We start from the raw sequence: 23,874 nt of genomic DNA, 5'->3' as shown, positions 1-23,874 counted from the left end.
GAAATATTTATTATAATTCGAGGAGTGATCAAAAAAAAAATCAATCAAATTAATGACTAAATTTTTTGCAAGTCTTTTGTACTAATAAACCAATCACATATTATCAAATGCTACTGCAAAGTAATTTTCAAAATATGCGTTTAACTTTACAGCCGTCCGTTTCTCGACTACGACCAAGTAAACCATTTTGTTCACAAGTGATCGACATTTTGATGTCATTTTCACATTGTTACGTCACATATGCTTTTTATAGAATATACGTAAGACTCTATGCGTATTAATTGTCATTCTGATCTAAATTTTGGTTTTTCAAATATAGAGATGGATCGCGAACTTTTTGATCACCCCTCGTATAAAGAATTGTAATATTTAGATATTTAACGGTATTGTAGGTACTAAAAGAATTGAATAGTTACCAACAAAAACTGCCGATAAAGGGCGTGCTCCCTTTGTTTTTTGAGCGTCATTTATTCAATGTGAATAAAACATTTAATTACATATGCTATTTTCCCATCGCTTAAATTTATTTAAACCTACATGTATGCATTTGTACATCTTTATATTGGTATTTGTTTTTTCCAGATCCGCCCTCATTTCCTAACAATTTTCTTTGTACGTTAGTGCTTTTTCATAATATTGAACTGTCATATCTAGATATTTTAACGGTATTGTAGGTATCAAAAGAATTGAATAGTTTCGAGGTTCTGCCAATTTTGATGAAGGTGATGGTTTGTCATCTCTATTGCCTGGCCCTAGGTTCTGTTAATCTTTTATGTTGTATTGAAGTGGATGTTCGACATCCCTTTTGTCGCTCCTAGGTTGTGACAATCTTAGTATATTGGCGGTTTGTGATATCTTTTGTCGCTCCTAGGTTGTGACAATCTTAGTATATTGGCGGTTTGTGATATCTTTTGTCGTTTCTAGGTTGTGACAGTCTTAGTATATTGGCGGTTTGTGATATCTTTAAACGTTTCTAACAAAAATTGTATATTGGCGGTTTAAAATCTTTTGTATGTTTTGACAATGATGTATATTGTGTTTGTGATATCTCTCTAGGTTGTGAAATATTTTCGGTTTGTGAATCTTTGTCTCCTTGATTATAAAATGAAAATGTGTGTAAAAATTCAAAACAAAATAGTGCCGTATATATTGAAGCTATTTCAATATATATCCAAATTTTAAAAGAACAAAATATTGGCGGTTTGTGATATATTTTGTCGTTTCATTTTAGAAAATTACCAAGTTGGTTTGTGATATCTTTAATTTATTTTCAATTTACAAGTATATTGGCGGTTTGTGATATCTTTTTTATTGGCTTTCACATGTATACAAAGCAAGCTATATATCAGCAAAACATATGAACACATATACATGAGAGATGCATTTCGCTTAAATTTATACAGTTCTTTTACAACAGTAGAAAGTGTGTGATGTTCTTTTTATAAATTTTTAATTTGTCAACCGTGAAAGTTGTTTTATATATTAAACCAGAAGGATGTCAACAGTAGTAGAAAAATTCATTTATAATTTTACAATTAAATAATGTTAGTCCTTAAAATTAAAACATAATTACATTTCATCATAAAAATAGGTAACTTTTTCAATGTACATCATAGATTTTTTGCCAGTGCCTTTCATATTCCATATATCTACAATTTTGTAATAAAAAAATCTTTCCTATAAAATTTCTATCTATAATCCTCTTTATTAGAATATCAATATTTAATTTTGGAACACTTTTTATATTTACTAGCAAAGATAAATTGTTTTAAAATAAGTAATGTCAAGTTTTGTAATTTAAATATATTCCTGTTCTCATATTTACCAAAACAAAAAGTAAAGCTAGTTTGTCAAAACAACAATGAATCTCAAATTGTACCAAAACCCATTCATCACTACCTTTATCTATATCCCCCAGGCCTTGGCAATTTACTGTCAGTATTTTAATGTTATTTTTCTAATGTTCCATAAATATTGAATGTTGATAGGAAAAATGCTGACCCCAGTTGTCAGAAACAAATATATAAAATATATAAAAACAAAGTTGGTAAAAGAGTTTTAACAAACATACAAAAAGTAATGGGACTGTCCGAAAAGACATGCCTCTTGTGGTTGATTACTTTTAGGGAACATTTTGCCAAAAACTCTTTTTAAGTCATGATAATTACTTAGCAGTAAGCCCATTTATAGAAATTAAAGTTGGTTTGACCTCTTTTTTTAAATCGCTAATTCGTCTTTTTTACAGAAAGGGAAGATTGTCAGAACATAGGTTTTGATAAATCTCTATTGTCTTACCCTAGGTTCTGACAATCTTCCATATACTAGTGTGTTGGATCTTCCCTATATAGTGTTTTAATGGTTTGTCATCTTTATTGTCCATTCTAGGTCTAGGCAATCCTCTTCATACAAGTGTTTTGGTGGTTGTTATCTCCATTGTTTGTCCCTATTTCATGACATATTCTCTGCACGAATGCTGTCCCAAAAATCAAACTTTAGAATAATGTATTTCTTCACTAATATGACATACATTATTTAGAATGGAGTGATTCAAAATTATTTTTCAAGCAATTCACAGTGGTTTCAGTAAAATATATCTACATGTATGAAGAACATTTCGAATAACGAATCATTCAAAGTTGCTGCCGGCTCAACTGAAGTTTTTGAATTTGTTCAGGAATCAAATTTTATACTGCCTTTTATTTTATTCTGTTTACCTAGTTATCCATTTACGACACTTAAGATGAAATTAAGATATACAATCTTTTAATAGACAATTTACCTACCTTTGTGAAAATTTCAACTGCTCGAATACTAAAAGGGGGTCTATATTACGTCCAGTTCTAGCCTTTTCAGTTTTTCGTCATTTTTGTTGGTTAACAAAACGCTTCCTCCATCGGTTAACAAGTCTTTAAACCTCTTTTGCTATATATTTGGCTGTGATTGATACATATATGTAAGTAGTGCCCTCGTTTCCAGCTCTTTTCCTCTATGAACAGAAGTCAGAACCAGCTCAACACAACACTGAGTGAATTTGTTGCGCCGTATTATCCCTCGACATCGCCGTTTTTGGTTATATACGAATTGATAGTGTTAGTGCATATATCGTCATTTTTTATTTATTATGTCAGAGCATTGAATATTTACACACGTGTACTCTAGAACTTAAATTTTCTAGGAATATAATTTTTATCACATTATATTTCTATCAAGTCTGATATTAGAAAAAAAACATCGCTGTGAATACAACTTTTGAATTTTAAGAAATTGTCGTGCACTGATCACCGATGTTTATCACCATTTACATAATATTGAAAAATGTAACGTTTTTCTTGGACAACCCTTTTATACTTTATGTTGTCATCTGTCCTTTAGGTTTTATAACCTAAAATACTGTTTGTTAACTCCATGGGCGACTTCGATTCGTACCCGAGTACGTACTCGAGTTACTTGAGTTTCAATCGAACGACAATAGTTACTACTCAAAATACGTCATATGACCTTATGAACTCTACCCAAGCTAACCCAGCCATACAGTTGGATTACTAGAGTTTCGATATGGCGGCGTCGAAAGAAAAAACGTAGGAATTATTTTTTACTAGATATTATATTTAGTATCGCTTATCCTTAAAAGCAAACTTCGAAACGCACTTTCTACATGAACGCTTTATAATTTATATGAATATATGTTTATTTGATTAGATATTTAAGGCTTTCTGTCCGATAACAGCAGAGACATAAATTCAAATTCGAAACCAAAAAAGTTCAGAGCTGAAAAAGAAAATCATTTCAACTGCAGCAAAAGCTATAGAAAGAATTAACTCAACAGATGATGTCAAAATGGACCTATTCGACCGCCTTTTAAAACCCATAGAGGAAATTTATTTTATTTTCGCTACCCTTCAAACTCATATGAGTTCGCTTGAAAACCACATGTTTGTGTAAACATCCGGTCATGTGACGTCAACCAAGAGTTAATACTCGGGTATGAATCGAAGTCGTCCCATATGTTTTATTTGAATAGACTTTTGAGCTTGAATACTGTTCTTTATTTTCATATATTTAATGTACCAGATTTTTTTTAAAAGTCACTCAGTAAACACATATCCATGATACAATGAAGCGCATTGAAGTGGTAAAATTTTCCGTTTTACTGGAACGTTTTGAGCTATCTTTAGAACGATGTTTTTCATTCAATGACACGCCCATTTCTTTAGAAAAAAAAATCGGTCAAATGGTTCATTCGAATACCTGTAGAACCGGTATTCCATAAATATGATAACCAATCAAATTGACAATCTACATAAACACCGATATAGCACGTGTTCGACCGATACAGGCGTGATGGTAACTCCAATAAACACAATAAATTAATAATTTTTGACAAATTCGTTGAAATACGTGTTTTACAGAAGAGTTAACTCTCTAACTCTCTCTCTTATAACTTCAAAAATTTCCATTTTGATGTAACTCGTGTTTCTTGTCCCGAAGAGCGATGTGTCCTTAAACATTTCGACGAATATTTCTTTTTCGTTTCCAAAGAAATGGGCGTGTCATTATCTTATTATTAACGTTCAAAACATGACTCAGAACGTTTCGTTCAAAGGGAAAATTTTACTACTTCAGTGCGCTTCATTGTAAGTTTTACTGATATGTTATAAGTAATTAAGTTATTTAAATCTCGTACAAATCACCAGCAGGTGACTTAAGTGAACGAAGAGGGCCATGGACTTTTGCGGATGGGGGTGTCTCTTCACAAATAAATAATTTTGAGACAGGAAGATATAGTGATTTTTTATCGGTTATATTTGTAGGATAACGGATTAGCTGTTCTTACGGATGCTCTTATTTATAAATACGAACATCCTAGTAAGTAGCACATCACATTTCCGTCATTTTTATGTATAATCTATTTTTGTAATATGTTATTACTGATTATTAGTTTAAGGGATAATTATTTATATTTACAGTAAAGATTATATAAAAACAAATAATAATTTAATTTTAGTTGTAACACGTCATGTGATTGGTTAAACGGTTTTATCCATTTTGTATAACATACCTTGCCTACGTCACAATGAGTTACGTCAAAAACGTATTACTCCGCTTACCGTTAACTTTTAAAATATGCGATATTTGAAGCCTTTTCCGAAAGAAAAAATGGAAAAATTGTCTTATTTTCTATGTTGAAATTAAATTATAAGGAATGCAGGTTATTTCAACTTATGTTATACGATATAACATAACTTGGGACAGTTTACGCTTTTTTATAAACCGCTTCGCGGTTTATAAAACGTAAACTGCCCAAAGTTAAATTATATCGTATAACAAAAGTTGAAATAAGCTTCATTCCTTAATTAAAGAATAATATCAATATGATTAATATTATAATAATGTGGAATAATATTCCATTTCATAAATATTAATAATATTAATATTTATATACGACTTTGTTTATGTTATATATAATTCTGTATAATTCAGTTTTTTAATATAATGTGATTTTGTAAGTAGATGTATGAAGAAATCTTATAAAATAAGCTTACAAAAATATAAATAGTATAACTTTTATTCTGTGCATCTGAAACAATGAAAAAGTGATTTTTACAGGCAAACAATCTTTAGAAATACGTTAACTTCTTGTATCTGCTTATTAAAGATTAAGAATATTGACATTTTTTACTGTTAGCGGTTTCACACCAGGGATCGAAAAAGTATCATCGGTATTTTTCATCTCTTGATTCTAAAAACATTCCATTGTTTCGTAACTTGTGGCAATTTTTTTCACACTTGATTTTTTTCAAGGGTTAAAAAACATTCTTTTATCACGATTAGAATGGTCTATGAATAATATTTGATCAAATTTAATTTATCTTTAACTTAATTCTTCGAAATTACATCTTTTAAGTACATATTTGACCCTTCGACTGAGTTTTCGAACATGCCATCTTCAATAAGTTTAAAGCTTCAAGATTAATTATTCTTATTTATAACATATGTCATCCCGAAAGACTGGTAATTTAATTTAAACTTTTAATAATTGCTGATAAAATTAATAACTATCCTCCATTTATAAAGTTTTACTTACTTTTAAAAACCTTATACCATGGCAAGAACTCTTCACACGTGGTACTAAGGCTTTCATTTTTTACTCGTATATTTCTTTTAGGATGGCCTTCCTTGGGATACCTACAATTCTAATTTTTTTACTTTCACCTTAAAATGGATCTATATTGAAAATTTTTAAGCTTGGTCTTTATATTTGAAGACTTGAGCTCATTTTCATATTTCATATCTGTATTTCTTGTGACAAGACTTTCACTTGGTTATTATTTTTTTGCCTATTTCTTCTTAACCTAGACGTAGTTTAACTCACTTTCGAAAAACTTTAACCTTTGCTTTTACTTTCCAACGGTTGGTCATATACCTTTCATATATGTATACGTAACTTTTTTCGAAACAAATTCTTTCATTGGTTACCAACAATTTTTACTCTTTTGAACTCGAACTTGGAGTGTTTGACTTGCATTTGAAAAAACTTGAACCTTCGCCATAAACAGCTACATCATTGTTTTACAAACACATCTTGTTAAAAAGGAAGTTGCATTACTATTCTGTGGCGTTATATCGGTAATTTGCCTAAATTGTATATCTTTTACATATATATTTTACTTGTCGATGTTGAAATAAAGCGGGAATACTAGTACTTTAAAGTCAAGTTGTGTAATCTGTTAATGAACGTCATATTAGAGTTTGGAGATATGTCGGGAGACAGATCCACAGTCCCTGATGATTTTATACCAGTAGCTTTAGAACCAGAAAAGCGTGTTCGAACGTTGTTTCCAGAAACCTGGTTTTGGTTGAATAAAACAGTAGGGTATGTATTAAATATAATGTGTAACTGTGATGTTAAATTGAAATGTAAAGAAAACAAACAGTGATCATTTGATTATGAGCAGTACTAACACGAAGCTTCTGAAAACAGAGGGGGATCAGGTGCCATGAAGGATTAACCTTCCCTTGTCGACTGGTTACAAATGTTATGATTGACTAAACGGGGTAAATTTATAGAAAGTGAAGGAAATGATCTAAAAATTTATATGAAAGGCGTCAGTCTAGTCAAGATCCATCAAACGACATATCCATGACAAGGTAATTATATCAAACACAAAATTTCCAAAATGTTGACTTTAAACTAGATTGTTCGTATCATAAACTTATTCCTCACACACCCGTCTTAATTTAGACAAATGATTTGCTCTTGCGTATTAAATCAACTGGGAAGCAAATACTTCATTTGCAGAGGGAAATAGTACATAGCAACATGAAGGAAAGTGACGGTAGAAAAGTCAAAGTCATCAAGTATATATCATAAGCATTAGTTGTTAGTTTGTTTTCAATATCCATTTCTAGTAAAAAAAAAATATAAATAGATAAAAACTTACATATACATGTATGCTCGTTCTTCCGTCGCACCTGATCCCACCTCTGATGATTTAAGGATCCGTGTTTGTTCTGCTCCTGATTTGTATTGTTTAAAGTAGAATCTTTTCTTTATCTCCATATATTTCACTAAGTAAATAAAAACAATTTCAGCTAAAAGCGATAGCGCTTTTACCTTCAGACGTTTCACAAGTACATAATTCCGGATTTTTTTACCGTTATGTCCAAAAAATATTCTAGAAATCATTATCTTAAATTGAAATTGAGTCTTTTCTTTTATATGTGCATTATTTCTTGAGCATTTAAAAAAATACAACCTTTACAGAGCGGACGGTATGACGTCATTTAGTGTTCCTGTACCTGATACTATCACAACCTGGGTCGCTACAGCTTTTGCTGTCAACCCTAACTCTGGGCTGGGACTGGACCCGTCCCCCGCTTACGTGAGAAATATTTGTGGTATCTCTAGCCTGTAAACAGTTTATAATAATCATGTTCTTGAAATCAACTATTTCTGCCATTATTTTAAAACCCCATTGCAAATTTATTTAACGTTGAATGCATAAAAACAATTGCACGATAATTGATAATTGATCAATTTGAAACGATAACCATGTAAAGTGGATCAAACCAAACCTTGAAATATATAGGTTTTGTTTTCTTTTTCTGTTCATTCAAGTTTTATTTGTCAGATGACAACCCTGTATTTTTAGCTTTTCTGATCACATTTTGTCCGGCGTCCGTCTGTCTGTCTGTAAACTTTTCACATTTTCGACTTCTTCTCAAGAACCGCTGGGCAAATTGCAACCAAACTTGCCACAAACTATTCTTGGGTAAAGGGGATTCAAGTTTGTTCAAATGAAGGGCCAGGTCCTCATTCAAGGGGAGATAATTGGGAATTAATGAAAATTTGGTGGTATGTTTTAAAAATCTTCTTCTCAAGAACCATTTTGCCAGGAAAGATAAAACTTATGGGGAAACATCCTCAGGTAGTGTAGATTGAAGTTTCTTCAAATCATGACCCCCGGGGGTAGGGCGGGGCCACAGTGGCCGACCAAAGTTTTACATAGAAATATATAGGAAAATTCTTTAAAAATCTTCTTCTCAAGAATAACAAAGCCATAATTGATCATATTTATATGGAAGCATCCTCAGGTAGTGTAGATTCAAGTTTGTTCAAATCATGACCCCCGGGGGTAGGGTGGGGCAACAATGGCCGACCAAAGTTTTACATAGAAATATATAGGAAAATTCTTAAAAGATCTTCTTCTCAAGAATAGCAAAGCCATAATTGATCATATTTATATGGAAGCATCCTCAGGTAGTGTAGATTCAAGTTTCTTTAAATAATGACCCCCGCGGGTAGGGCGGGCCAGAATGGCCGACCAAAGTTTTACAAAGAAATATATAGGAAAATTCTTAAAAGATCTCCTCAAGAAAAACAAAGCTATAATTGATCATATTTATATGGAAGCATCCTCAGGTAATGTAGATTCAATTTTATTCAAATCATGACCCCTGGGGGTAGGGCGGGGCCACAATGGCCAATCAAAGTTTTACATAGACATATATAGGAAAAATCTTTAGAAATCTTCTTAAGAATAGCAAAGCCATTGCTCATGGGACTACTTTTAGATTTAAACTTTTCAATAATAAACCAATTTCTATTTTTTCCCAGCCACAGTGCTCAGGTGAGCGATGTGGCCTATGGGCCTCCTGTTTTATGTTTTAGTATCAATTCGATTACAGCTCAGAGTGTTTCAGCCATTCTTTGTGAGTCTGACTTTGCCTTACTCCGTCATACGAGGGGAACTAGTGGTTCTCCAAGCTAACGTGTTTAACTACCTGAAGAAAGATATCAAGGTATGAAAAATAATTATGTTAACATTTTTAATGGTGTTCAATGGGCCTTTGCCAATTATGTTAGTGAGTTTTTGACAATGAATATTTGTATTTGTGAAAAGAAAATTTTCGGAATTTTTTTCTCAGAAATGGGAGTAGTGCACGTAATTCGTGCGATTTTTAAATGTATTATTTCATATTTCTTTTTTCAGGTTCTCATTATTATTGATAAAAACAAGGCCTTCAAAAATGTCGTTACTTACTTAAAAGACAACCAAGTAAAAACTGGGAGATTTTCATTCAGAATAGGACGAACATTCAATGTATGAACATTGTATTTTCAATTAATATATCTATAAAATACTTTTGTTTTTACTTACATATCTCTTTAAATTAGTTATAACAAGTATAATAGCTTTATATATAACACAACCACTTACAATTGTCTACAAAAGCCTAGGACACAAATTACATTTCTTCATTGCTTAAGCGTGTTCTTTTAGTTTCTTTAAGTTTAAGTACTCGCTTTGAAACCTTTTGCATTACTCAAAAACTGCTGTAGTATGGCCATTCGTTCATTCATGTTTTTTGGCAAGTGCTTGATTGTTTTGCAGTATTGGTTTTATTATAGATAGCACCTGGGGAGATCTATCCTGTCTATTTTCCTATTGTTCCTTCTGAGATTGGTGATATTAAGATAAATATCACCGCCACGTCAACTGACGCTAGTGATTCCATCATCCGGACACTCAAAGTGGAGGTCAGCGATATCGAGAATAAATGTTTTGAGATTTATCAAATATCTTCAGCTGAATATATCTTCTACAGAAAAATTCCAATAGATATCCTTATCCTACGAGGGATGTTCGAAAATTATTGAGACATGGTGTACATTTTGCTTTTTAATGAACATCTTTCAGTGAAAATTGACATGTACGTTTGACATACACTAAAATTAATAAGAGCAAGAAATATTTTACAAATATTAAATATTTTCTCTACAATGGTAATAAATGTGTCAATAGTAGGGGTACCCGGAGCAGTCGCGGAATCAGACATTGAAAATATGTAACCCCAAAATTCTAACTCTTGATGGATCAATAATGAGAGCGAAAATAATTCAGTTTAAGTGTATAATTGTTCAGCTTTGGTTCAAATTCATGTTGTGTAACTTTGATAGAATTTTGATCAGAGATACGGAGATCATAAAAAAATTAAGCGCGGTAGAGAAATCTGCTAACAACAAAAAAATGGATTTTGACGTCAAGGGCGGAGCAGCCAGCATACCTAAAATTTTGTGTAGCGCAATGCAGAACTCTTTTCAAGACTGAACGACCTGCTAAAACAATAACAACGAGGGAAAAAATGATGTGTTAGGGATTGTTATTTCCTTGGTATACATTTTTTTAGCAATTAATTAAACAAGATTAAAATCAAAAGATCTGGACGACCACGTGTTATTATTTAGTATTTACAGTATTAATATCGTTACGGTATTTAACCCGCGTTGCATAAATTGGCACCGCATGATTCTAAGCCGTCCTTTCCCATAAATGAACATTTTTGACTGGGGTAGCAACAGCATATATTTTTAAAGAATAGTTTAAGAAAAGAGACTTTGATTTTTGTTATGTTATATGTAATAAAAAAAAGAAAAAGTATTAAACACTTCCCGATCGTTTTACTTGCTGAAGAATCTACGGCTAACGTAACGTTAAATGACGTAGCGAGGCTGCTTCGGGTCGATAGACATATGCATATTTATTACTTCACAGAAACTTATATAATTATCGTAGGAATTAGAAAATTTGCTTAAGTGTTTTTGATGTTCTTTATAAGTTGTTGATGAATTTTCATGAAATTATCTCCGTCCTTTATGGAGTAAATGTAATTATCTCAATAATTTCCGAACAGTCCTCGTATAATAGAAAAGAAAAGGATATTTTCTGATTCAGTTAAAAACAATTACGAAAACAATATATGCACACACTGCATAAAAACATTATTTATTTCATTAACTAATCATTTATTAAATGCTTCAGCCCGAGGGAGTTGAGAAGGAATTTAACAACCCTGTGCTGATAAATAATGGTGATGCTGACACATTTTCCAAAGATGTAGGAATATCATTTCCACCAAATACTGTGGCCGGATCAAGGCGTATCAGAGCATCAGTTATTGGTTCGTTTGTTTTTAGGTCACCTGAGTCACTCAGGTTACCTATTGCTATTTGTTTCGTCTATCGTCGTACTCGTGTATTTGAACATTTTCAGCCTCTTCTCAGCAACCACTGAACAAGTTTCAACCAACTTTGGCATAGAGCCTCTATACGAAAAGGAGAACAAAATAATGAATTTCACGGCCTTTACCTCCCTGGAATGGAGCCAAAAACCACTAAAATAAGTGCAATCTTTCAAAAATATTTTCCCGTCCTCGTTTACTATGTTCTCGATTTGTATTATTTCAGTGGATTTTTTCATCACTGTTCCTTATTTTCACATACTGAAAGGAAAAACAAACACAGGGAAGCAAAATATTCGAATTTTTTTTTGACCGCATGACCGAAAATTGGAAATTGGTCAGATGAAAAGGTGGAAAATAAACTCCATAGTTCGGTAATATGCATCAAAATCAGTGTGATCAGAATTACTCAAGCGTAAAACGCTAAAAAGGCCATAACACGTGCAAATTCATGATGAGTTTGTCAATAAATCTTGTTGTTTAATTTGATTCACCTTAGGTATGCACATTTTTTTTTAATATTTACAGAACGATAAGAATTTCCTGCAATGTTGATGCAGTTTACTGAAGTTCCATGGGGTCTGATTTTCGAATTGCCAAAGTAAGGACAAAGGCAACAGCGGGCTACTGAGCAGATTCTAAATTTTCCCCCATAAAACGTGTTTTCCGTTGAAACCTGTTTGATCGCCACCTTACTACAACAGAAATCGCTGTTAATACAGTAGACTATCAAAATCATTATATGCACCCCAAATTTGAAAGAAATCAATTGCGCAATTTGGGTTTTTGACCCAGTCAACTTTACCTTTGTGTTCCTCTCACTGGCACATGCACGCGTCGTTTGATCGGCGTGGTTGCCCATGCCCAATATAGCCAGGGTTTGAAAGATAAACATTCTGATGAATTCTGATGCAAAAGAGAATCTAGACTGTGATAGGTGCGCGGGAGAGACATTGATTGATTGTACATTGTTTAACGTCCCTCTCGAGAATTTTTCACTCATATGGAGACGTCACCGTATGCCGGTGAAGGGCTTCAAATTTTGACCTTTACTCGGCACTCGGGGCCATTGAGCAGTGAGGGGTCTTTATCGTGCCAACGCCTGCCGCTGACACGAGGCCTCGCTTTTAAGGTCTTATTCGAAGGACCCACAACTTTCACTTCAAAGTGCCGAGCGCATGGCGAAGGAACAGTTGCTACCCATTTTAACGACTAGGTCAGTCGCGGCCGAGATACGAACTCACGACCTCCCGATCACGGAGGGAGAGACATTGAAGATGAGAGTTTTCGATTTTCACTTTTTGGAGGGTATCGTCATATGAGTTTCAATAACTATATCTTCTTTAAAGATGATTTTCAAAGGAAGATAGGAATACTGAAAATAATGATGAGATAATAGATTTAATTTGCCTCCAATATGTTTATCCTGTGTGTATTTCTTTTTCCTTTCAGTATATTTCATAGTAATATAAGTTACTTGACTGTTCACTGATAGAAATACCTAGTTGATTTAACTAGTGTACCTAGTAAAGCGTTCTTCGTGATTAGTAATAACTCTGTTTACTAGCTGAAATAGTGAAAAGTGGAGTAGTGGTCGTAAAGATACTTAGCTACCTAGTGAAAGTTACTTATAAACTATAGATTTACTAGTGTTCTCTGGTAAATTTTACCCAATACCTAGTAAGACTACTTTTGAGGTAGTGTTTGTATGGACAGTAAATTTACTAGTCTTCTTAGTGACTTTCACTTGTTTTTTTTTCAGTGTTCGTTGCCATTCGTTCAAACTAATAGGGAATTTATTTTTTACCTTTGAGAAGTACGCAAAAAATTGAATGAAACTGTTACTTCTTAGGGAGATTGCTAAAGGAAATTTGTACTAATATATGTCTCATATTATCTTTTTTTATCTTGCAGGTGATGTAATGGGTCCATCAATCAGTGGACTTGCATCATTGTTAAAGATGCCATATGGATGTGGTGAACAGAACATATTGAATTTTGCACCTAATATTTTTGTATGGAAATACCTCACAATAACAAATAATCTCACGCCAGATCTAGAGAGGAAAGCTAAAGAATATATGATCAAAGGTTTATTTGTTTACTTTTTCTTACTATTCTCTAATAGTATTATAAAATAGTATCTGTCTTCCATTCTTACTGACCGTGTAGTGCGAGGCGGTGCCGCGAGAATTCCATCGGCATTGAAAGCAAATTTGTTTTTTGACTTGCTAGATAGCCTAGCGCCTAACGGTCTAGCGCGTTGTTCCTGTACTCTAGGAGAAAGATGCCGAAGGTTAAGAATTCAACCCCGGGATGGGGCGGAAGTGGGTATCCTTACAAAAGTTGATTTCTTTGTGCTTTCTATATGTTCAAAATTAAACTTTTGGCATATTTATAAGCTATTTGTTTTGTAACTTTCAGGTTACCAGCGGCAATTGACATATGTCCATCAAGACGGATCATACAGCGCTTTTGGCAAGAGTGACGCTTCAGGCAGTACTTGGTAAGAAACAGATTTGTTTAACTTTCTTAAAGTTTGGTTAAGTCTTATATGCAAACAAATATTTTAAGAATGACCTTTCAGAAAGTAAAAACCCTAACCCTAACCAAAACTTTTTACGGTAATCAATAATAACTAAATTTGTTGGATATGAGAAAAATTATCTTTTTCATTTTGATATAGATCTTAGAGATATATTTATTTCTTTTACTTCAATTATTAACCAAATTTTGACGAGTAAACCAAATTACAGGTTGACTGCTTTTGTTGTGAAGTCGTTCTCTCAGGCCTCTGATTTGATCACCATTGACAAGACTGTCGTAATGGATGCCATGCAATGGCTTACTTCTCAACAAAACGAAAATGGGACATTCAGAGAACCAGGCAGAGTCATAAACAATATAATACAGGTAGTACTACCATTACTGATTGTATCATACATTGTATGTAAGAATATCAGGGGCAACGTCTTGATTGTTTTATAAAAACATAAAAGGTAAAGATAATAAACAGTGATCGATAAAAACAAGTCTAATAAACGAAATAACATATATGAAGAGGAGGGCTTATGTGCCTAGGAGGAGTAAGCATCCTCCGCTGGCCGGTCACGCCCACCGTGAGCCCTGTGTATTGATCAAGTAGGCCGAACATTCTCAAGTTCAATTCAGGTTTAAAAAAAAGGTCGACAAAGATGAATTGATACTATGTACATGCACTGTATTTATATGAACTTAACTTTCCAAAGATTTGTAGAACGTCACGGAGCAACAGTTTACGATACAGTTTTCTGGCGTATTCTGAAAACCCCTAGAATAAAATCAAAAAATGTTGCCAGAAGCATGAAATGTCTCAAAAACGAGTCATGCATGTGTGTGTAAATGGCCCAGGCGGTATTTGAATAGTATAAATTCTGTATCAGACATGGACGATCTCTGTTAAAACGAATTATCTGTAAAAGTCTAACCAAAACGGTCTGTTAGTACGTTCTTGGAAAGGGAAGGCGCTTCATGGTTGCTGATCTTCTGAAAGCAAACTTAAGAAGTAAAATAGGATAACACTAACAAATACAAATATACTACTAAAACAATTTTTAGTAAAACAAATTAATAAGCAAGTCTTTAGACCATCAACAGACTCAAGTCAAAATTTTGATTTTAAATATCTGAAGTTTTATTTAAAATACTATTATGCCATTTAAAATTTTGCAGACTTGAATGATATTCTAATTTAAGCATCTAATAGCAATTTTGTTCCATTACGACAATATTGCAGAAATTGTGTTGATTTGAAATTCTGACTCAAGTCTGTTCTTAATTTATGGTCGTAGGGCCAGATATTGGACCAAGCTATTTGAAATGTATAGGGGGACTATCTTAAAAACCTCATAACGCTATATTTGAGTTCAACTGAGCTGAAAGCTAAACTGAGCTTTTCTGATCACCCGTTGTCCGTCAGTCTGTCCGTCTGTAAACTTTTCATATTTTAACTTCTTCTCAAGAACCACTAAACTAATACAAAGCATCCTTGGCTGAAGGGGAATTGAAATTGTTAGAAGAAAGGGCCAAATCCCTTCCAAAGGGAGATAATCAAGAAAATACAAAAATATTGTTAAGTCATTAAAAATATTCTTCTCAAGAACCTCTGTAGGGAATCCAAGTTTTACATAGAAATATATAGGGAACAACCATTAATCGTAAACTTTCAATCTTTTTCTTAAGGACCACTGGGTCAGAAAAGTTGAAAATTATGTGAAAGCATCTTTGGTAGTGTAGATTATAAATTGTTTTGATGGGGCCACAATAGGGAATCCAAGTTTCACATAGATATATATTCGGGAAACTTTAAAAAATTCTTCTCAAGAACCACTGAACCAGAAAAGCTGAAACTTATGTGGAAACATTTTGGCGTAGTTTGGATTCTAAATTATTTAAATCATGATCCCCGAGGGTAGGACAGGGCCACAATAGAAAATCCAAGTTTTACATTGAAGTATTTAGGAAAATAAAATCTTGTTCGAACCATGACCATTTTGGATTTGGCAAGGTCAAGATAGGTATTACAAAGGGGGAAATAACAGAATGGCCAAAGTTACTTAGGTGAGCGATGTGGTCTATGGACCTCCTGATTACATTACTATAATGTTGTTAAGTGTGATCCGGGGTTATCAAATATGTTAATTTTAAAATTGAAGTATTTCTATTAAATCGACTGGAATGAAACTTCAAACATTAGCAAAATAAATATTTTTACACATATTAATGTTCTTATTTGAATTTTCTTGAAAGTAGTATAACGAACGAAGATTGGCATCGTCTAAAAATTAACTTCAGCTGTCTATGGAAGTTGAAAAATCATTTAATCTGTTGTCTACGTTTCTTTACAAAAAAAACTATATACCTCACAGACGCATATTTATTTTAAGGGTGGATCAGCAGCAGGCGAGAGGACTCTCACGGCGTTTTCTCTAATCGCTCTCAAAGAAGCTGAGGTCATGCAGGTATGTCTTTTTTAAATGATTATTTTGACATTGAAAGAAAGGTTAGTTATATAAAAATAAATGTTTTAAATGATTTAGCTGTTGAAATGATCCACTCTTATAAACAGTCATTAAAGTTATTGACATCATCTTTGAGAATACTGACTTGGTTTATTAATGAGTCTGTTAAATTCATATTTGACTAAAATTTTTTTTTTTTTTGAATAGAGCAAAGAGCAAGAAACGATACTATTACAGGAAAGAATAATACGAATATTTTATTTTGAAGAACAGGTCCAGTAGAATGTGAAATTCCTAATTTTTGATTCTATGCATGCTTTTAATTGATTTTGACAGAGATATTTTTACGAGATACAAGTATAATTTTATAAAATATTCGCAGACAAATTATGTTATCCAGTAGATAAGACTTATTCAATTTGTAAATTAAAAGGAGTGGTATCGGGCAAGAAGAGCAATAAAAAGAGCTAGGACTTACCTGGAAGGTGAAATAGATCTACTGGAAGATGTGTACGAATTAGCTCTCGTTGGATACGCTTTAATTAAAAGTAACAGCTCAAGGGTCAACGAAGTGATTAACAAACTCAATGAGAAAGCGAATGTGAAAGGTATAAAATTGTGACCTCTTATGCTGCGAAGAATGCAGTTTTATCCTTTCTTCTGACAAGCTTTACACAAGATTTTTAAATGACTTTTTATAAATCCAGATGGACTTAAATATTGGTCCAAACCACAGACAGGTATTCAATGGAAGGGATGGGCTCCTCCTAAAGACCAGGCTAAGGCTGTGGACATAGAAACTACAGCATATGCTCTTCTGAGTCTAGCTATCAATAAAGACTTAGAGGGAGGATTACCTGTTCTAAAGTGGATCACCTCCCAGCGTAACCCTGAAGGAGGTTTTGAATCAACACAGGTAATGTTTAAGATTTCGATGTATATATCGTTCACAATTATCAAACAGGATTTAGCATAAAAAGTTGCTATTTTGTATCTAGTTTGTTTTTCTTTTATAAGACCAACAAATAGTCTTGTTTCCTGTTACCCAAACTATTTCTTTGCACCCTACCCTAAAGGTTTTTTTTTTATATAATTTTCGGGAAAGAAAATGGGGAATTTTCGGAATTTCGTTTTCCAAAACTCAAAAATATGTATATTCAAGTGATATTTCATGAAATTCTGTTTTAATTATGAACTTTCATAGAATACCTCCTGAGCTGTGCGTCAAAAGACATGAAATTTAATTTCAAAAGGCAATATTGACTATGACATGTTGAATTATACCCCCCGCTTGAAAAGTGGGAGGGTATACTGTAATCGGTATGTTCGTCCGTCCGTCTGTTACGCTTTGAGGTACCCATCTCTTATCCGCAACTCCTCTTATACCACTGAGTGAACTTTAATGAAACTTTCACAGAATTTTTATTACATATTGTCATTGTGTACCTCCTATTTTAAATTTTGATCCTACGCATATTTTAGGTTTCCCGGTCACAGCAAAACATGTCATTATAACCATATGGGAGGCGGGGGGGTATCATTTAGTGAGCTCATTGCTCACAGCACCTCTGGTTTTATCTTGTTATTTTATATCCAAAAAATAAAGATTAAAATTAAAATATTTCCCTACCTACCTATCCATTTTTTTTCAGGCTGAAAGCAGGAAACAAGATTTTTTTGGCCCAAAACACTGAATTATTGTACTTTTTGCATATGCTAATTATTTTGTTTATAGGACACTATTGTAGCCCTCCAAGCCATGGCAGAATTCGCCTCAATGGTTTACAGTCCAAACTTAAACATGCGTGTAAGACTTGTCAGCAAAACATCAGGGGCACCATTCCAGCACGAATTTAAAGTTACGCGGGAAAACGCACTCATTCTTCAGACCACAGATGTGCGTATAGCTATCATAGGATATTATATTTGAAAAGTATATGCCTTTTTATGTTCCAGTAAACGAAGTTTGGGAGATATTTAGTTTTTGTTGTGCCTGTCCTTTTGTCTTTTGTCTCTCTGTCTGTCTGTCCAGCTGTTAGTCCACCGAAACTTAAACCTTGCCTATAACTTTTGATTTAGAGAAGGTATGACTTTCATATTTCATATATATGTGTGTATTCCTTGTGACAAGACCTTTATTTGGGTACCACCAAATTGGACCTTTTGACCCTGACCTTGGAGTTTTACCCACATTGGATACCAATAACTTTGATCTTGACCTTAGAGGTTTCCATACTTATTAAAAAACCTTAACCTTGGCCATATCGTTTGAACGATAAGGGCTAGTACATTCATACTTCACTTGTGTAATCCTTGTAAGAATACCATTCATTAGATACCAAGAAATTTGACCTTTTGACATTGACCTTGACGTACTTTTAAAAAACAATCCTTGACCATCACATTTTAAGGGTTAGGGCTAGTGCTTTCATACTTTCATATTTAATCGTTGTGACAAGACCTTTCATTTGATTTCAAGAATTTTGCCCCTTTGACCTTGGAGTTTGATCTACTTTTTAAAATTTTTAAACTTGGTTATTAGGGTTAGAGCTAAAGCTTCCCTACTTCACTTATTTGTTCTTTGTGGCAAGACCTTTCATTGGATACCAATTACCTTAACCTTTGACCTTGGAGATTTCCGTGCTTTTGAAAAAAAATTACCATGGACTTCTTCCATATTTCACAATTATATTTCCAGTGAAAATACCGTAATTTGGGTATCAATATATTGAATTTGCATTTAAGAAAAGTTTAATCTTCGCTATGTTGCCACACGGGGTCATCAGTGTTTCACAAACACATCTTGTTCCATTTATATCTGAGCATAATATATGTATTTAACGTTTGAATAGATTCCCCAGGAAGTGAAAAGCATTGGTGTCATGGCCGAAGGATCAGGCATTGCAATAGCTGAGGTACAAAAATATTTTTACTGGTAATACGGTATTCATATTTCTTCCTATACATCCATTTTGATTGATTGATTGTCTGCTGTTTAACGTCCCTCTCCAGAATATTTCACTGATATGGAGACGTCACATTGCCGGTGAAGGGCTGCAAATTTAGGCCTATGCTCGGCACGTACGGCCTTTGAGCAGGGAGGGATCTTAATCATGCCACACCTGCTGTGACACGGGGCCTCGGTTTATACCCGGTCTCATCCGAAGGACCGCCCCATTTAGTCGCCTTTTAGGACAAGCAAGGGGGTACTGAGGACCTATTCTAACCCGGATCCCCACGGGGCCATCCATTTTGATGATTTTTTTTTTATAAAATACAATTCTTTGCTTTTCTGGCAGATCTCAACTTACTTCCACGTAAATGAGGACATTGAAGTATCCTCTTTTGACGTAAATGTAACGCTGATAGATGAAACAACAAAAGGATTCACAGTGAAAATATGTGGAAGGTAATTAAAAATATAATGATCATTACAATAATGATTTCAATTTAATTTTCAATATCAATTTTTTCTTTAAGATGGCTCAAAGAAGGCAATTCTGGGATGGCTATGATGGATATCGGAATACCCTCGGGTATGACCCCTGATTTGGATACACTCGATACATCTAAAGCTCCCATGTATAAACGTAATGAGATGGGATATAGAAAGTTATCTTTGTATTTTGATGAGGTATTTGTTTTGTATACTCTCAATTCTAATTTTACAGTGTATTGAAATTTTGTTCTTTTTCAAAGATTAAATGAACAAAATTAATTTAATAGCAGCCCGTTTTCATGTCTTTAGTTTGACAAACAAGCCCAGTGTGCCTCTGTATACATGGCCAACACAGATAAAGTAGCAGAGAAGCAGCCCTCTGTTATTAGACTCTATGATTATTACGAACCCAGTAAGTACTGATGAATAAAACCCTGGTATTTTAGTTTGAATGGAATATTATATATCTTACTAATTTACTGAAGTTAATCCGTTTTTCTATCAGAAAATCAAGCAACTATATTTTATACGTCAAGTGTTTTGGCGGACTCGGGAGTTTGTGATGTTTGTGGTAGAGAGTGCTTCTGCGCAGACTCGGTAAATAGAAATAAATTACTCCGCCAAACAGCCTCAAGTGAAAGTAACAGGAACACGCTCTATTTTAGTCAAAAGTTTTAATAATTTGAAACATATTTTGAATTCAAACGTAGATGTATTTCTATTAATTTTACTTTGTATTAATTGTTTTCTTTCTCTTTTCAGTCTTAACTATACTGGCAGATGAGACCTTGATTTAATCATTGTTATCTACCGTAAAAGTGTTATGTTTAAAAATATAAATCTGTTCTACTATGCTAAAGCAAATGCGTGTAAGGTTACCAATATATTTACGTTTTATGTAAATTTGATGCCCACTAAAGTATGATTGTTTTTATTTAAATAAATGATACTTTACATACTAATTTCAGTTTATTTTTCTCTTTTTATAAAAGGCATTATCTAGCTTCATGTTAAATTGACCTTTCTTCAATTACAAGATTTTCAAAATTACACATATACTTTTGTTAACATAAGATTATGTTAAACAATAGGTTTTGTATGTATAGTCTTCAGATTCCCAGGTCTGGTATAAAACCAATACCGTGTAGTTGGTTATTTTAGCGGGGTGGTAATTTTGGCGTTTTGATGGTACCCCGCTAAAATTTTAATCATCAGTACTCTTTTTATTGTTCATCTGCAAAGAGCTGAATTAATGAGTCCGCTAAAATGAATGACGCCAAAATTATTGGCATACCTTTGAGCAATCAAAACGCCACATTTTACACCCTTCAAGAAAACCCGCTATACGATACATCATACAAAAAAATAAAAGAATGTAAGGTTTCTATTACAGATATATTTGATAATTTCAATTCCGATCCCATGTCTTCTATTTCAAAATGTTCTGTGGAAAAAATATAAAACCTGTGACATTTTGATAACTAACACTTCTTTCACCAGTAACTTTACTGAAAAGAGCTTCTATATCAAAAGTTTGGAAAATCTGAACTACAAATCTTTTAATGTTCTCAATGGAATAGAATGTAATCTGTTTTGACTTGTTTATGCTGGTGAAACCAAGGGATCACTTAGTAAAAGAATACCAGGTCATCGATTTCAAATAAATCATGGGGGGGGGGCACCAGCTTTTATACAAACATTTTAATTTACCTGATCATTGTGTTTTGTCGATGAAAGTTAGAATTCTCGAAAAGATTTATCACCACGCAAATAGTCCGTCACTGAGTACACCTTTCAGAAAACATCGACAAGAATTTTTGGAATAGAAAACTAGGGATAGCCTTTCTTTATGGATGTAATGACAATGTAGATGGTGTTTTTAAACTTTTCCAGTCCACAATGTAACATTGTTAGTGTGATGGGACTTTTTAACCATACACAGAGACGTTAGCGTAGTCATGGGCATCGGTCTTACAATAAACCTATAATACACGATGTCTCTTTTGATTCATTACTACCTTATGTAAATCAACAGTTCCATCATATTTGCACCAAACTTTACTCTATCCCTTTGAATCTTTTAAAAAGTCTTCTTGTACAGGCCAAGGAACGTCCAAGTTTTGATTCCTTGACACCAGAATATAGGCTCGGATCTGTTAAAATGGATATTGCAAATTATAGGCTTTAAACCTGCACTTTTACTTAAGAGAATACCGCTAAGACAATCTGTCTTATGATTATTATTGAGGACCCTAGATCACTAATTTTAAAAGGTTCTAAATATAGGGAACCCTGATCCTTCAACTGGCGTCGAAATTTCATAAATATTATGGATTCTGTTGAAGATTACGCCAGACGATTTCAGATATGAAAAAAGACGTTGAAACTTTGTCAGAATGGATTAATTGTATCAGATCCATGTTAAAATTGCGTATTAAAAGAACAATATGAAAACCATCTATCCTTCTGTATTCGGTAATCCAGAAGTGAAAAAAGAATTAGATAGATTACATGATCGGTACGGTCTGGTCCCTGCCAACAAAGCAGGTAACATCATTGTCTTCGTTTGTGAGGCTCATTATATAAATTGTAATTTAGAAGAACTTGGATTTAATTTTACAAGTTGAAATCTAGTGGAACTCATAGTTCCCTTTCTAATTAATCAGATTTCAGGTTTGAATATCTTTAATATCCCGAAGAACTAAAATGAATTTGAAGTATCATATATATGTATAGATACTCAAAATTTCCAAAGAACATTTGGACAATTTGAAATCACAAGATTTTACCGAAATCAACAGCTTAAAAACTTACGACTTCTCAATTTTCTACACAACCATTCCTCACAATAAATTAAAGTCCAGGCATTTTGATATTATTGACAGCTGCTTTTTCAATAAAAATGGGACTTGTAAATTTACTTCCCTGGTCATTGTTCATTTACAAAATTATTTTGTTAAAACACATTCTGATTGCACACACAAGTACTCTGAAGTTGACATCAAAGAGATGCTTCAATTTCTGATAGACAATATCTATGTAGTTTTTGGAGACCAGGTATTCCAACAATCTATTGGAATTCTTATGGGTACAAATTGCACTCCGTTATTAGCAGACCTATTTCAATATTCATATGAAGCAGAATTTGTGCAAAATCTTATGCATGAAAAGAAGAAAACACTTGCTGTGGCCTTCAACTCGATATTTAGATATATCGACGACGTATTGTCAATTAACAAAGTAATTTCTTTTCCAAAGTCGACACGATATATCCTGGAGAGCTTGGTAAAATATACCACAGAGTCTGACACATCTGTTTCATACTTGGATATTTTACTTGAAAAAGACGTAACATTGTTGCATTTTTAAAAAAAACATACATCCATCAAATCCAACTGAAAAACAAATACCTTTATAATTTATTATAATTCCATTCTTAATTTTTTTTATTGATTCCCTGTGTTTTGATTGGACGAGAACAAATTCAATAAAAAGATTACACATCGATGAATTTTTCAATCAGAACTACTTTCTTGACCTAGCTTTTAGGCTGTTGTAAAAACAATGAAAACCGATACTTCTAGTCCGTTTCAGCATGATTACAAGAAACTTGTAATAAAAAAAAAGCAAAACAGAGATAAACAGGACGGACAGACGAGAATATTATGCTTATGTCACTGTCGGATCACGAGTGTGAATTTTAAAAAATCGCTAATCATGCTGTCATTTTCTCGACGTTCCATATCAACTCAGTTGGTATCGTTGTGATTATAAGGGAAAAGAAACGTACCTCAGACTCTTGCCTTATCAGCATCAAATGCATATATTTACATCCTACAGATCCCATATTCTCCCCAAAACTTTGAACGAACCAGAGCAAATCGAGGACGTCGTCGGTCTCACCGTCTGCAA

General features: G+C 33.3%; 1 protein-coding gene across 1 annotated transcript in view; it reads left to right on the top strand.

Moving 5' to 3' along the window:
• Positions 1-20,917, top strand: part of LOC134265485 (CD109 antigen-like) — a 32,425-nt gene extending 11,508 nt beyond the window's left edge. Inside the window, exons 18-38 of the mRNA XM_062747697.1 lie at positions 4,812-4,866; positions 6,748-6,874; positions 7,766-7,883; positions 9,190-9,303; positions 9,495-9,605; positions 9,914-10,042; positions 11,325-11,463; positions 13,438-13,614; positions 13,948-14,029; positions 14,280-14,436; positions 16,449-16,523; positions 16,731-16,796; positions 16,957-17,131; positions 17,231-17,439; positions 18,259-18,420; positions 19,376-19,438; positions 19,823-19,932; positions 20,004-20,157; positions 20,272-20,374; positions 20,468-20,559; positions 20,725-20,917. Coding sequence (XP_062603681.1) covers positions 4,812-4,866; positions 6,748-6,874; positions 7,766-7,883; positions 9,190-9,303; positions 9,495-9,605; positions 9,914-10,042; positions 11,325-11,463; positions 13,438-13,614; positions 13,948-14,029; positions 14,280-14,436; positions 16,449-16,523; positions 16,731-16,796; positions 16,957-17,131; positions 17,231-17,439; positions 18,259-18,420; positions 19,376-19,438; positions 19,823-19,932; positions 20,004-20,157; positions 20,272-20,374; positions 20,468-20,559; positions 20,725-20,730 — 2,424 coding nt within the window. The 3' untranslated portion in view covers positions 20,731-20,917. The remainder of the gene's footprint in view (positions 1-4,811; positions 4,867-6,747; positions 6,875-7,765; positions 7,884-9,189; positions 9,304-9,494; positions 9,606-9,913; positions 10,043-11,324; positions 11,464-13,437; positions 13,615-13,947; positions 14,030-14,279; positions 14,437-16,448; positions 16,524-16,730; positions 16,797-16,956; positions 17,132-17,230; positions 17,440-18,258; positions 18,421-19,375; positions 19,439-19,822; positions 19,933-20,003; positions 20,158-20,271; positions 20,375-20,467; positions 20,560-20,724) is intronic.
• The last annotated feature ends 2,957 nt before the right edge of the window (positions 20,918-23,874 follow it).

Source organism: Saccostrea cucullata, unplaced genomic scaffold (assembly GCF_032062105.1).
Source record: "Saccostrea cucullata isolate Sc308-1 unplaced genomic scaffold, CSIRO_AGI_Scuc_v1 ctg401, whole genome shotgun sequence".
NCBI classification, from domain to species: Eukaryota; Metazoa; Mollusca; class Bivalvia; order Ostreida; family Ostreidae; genus Saccostrea; species Saccostrea cuccullata.
The sequence above is the reverse complement of the archived record's forward strand: the minus strand, read 5'-3'. Positions and strand labels throughout refer to the sequence as shown.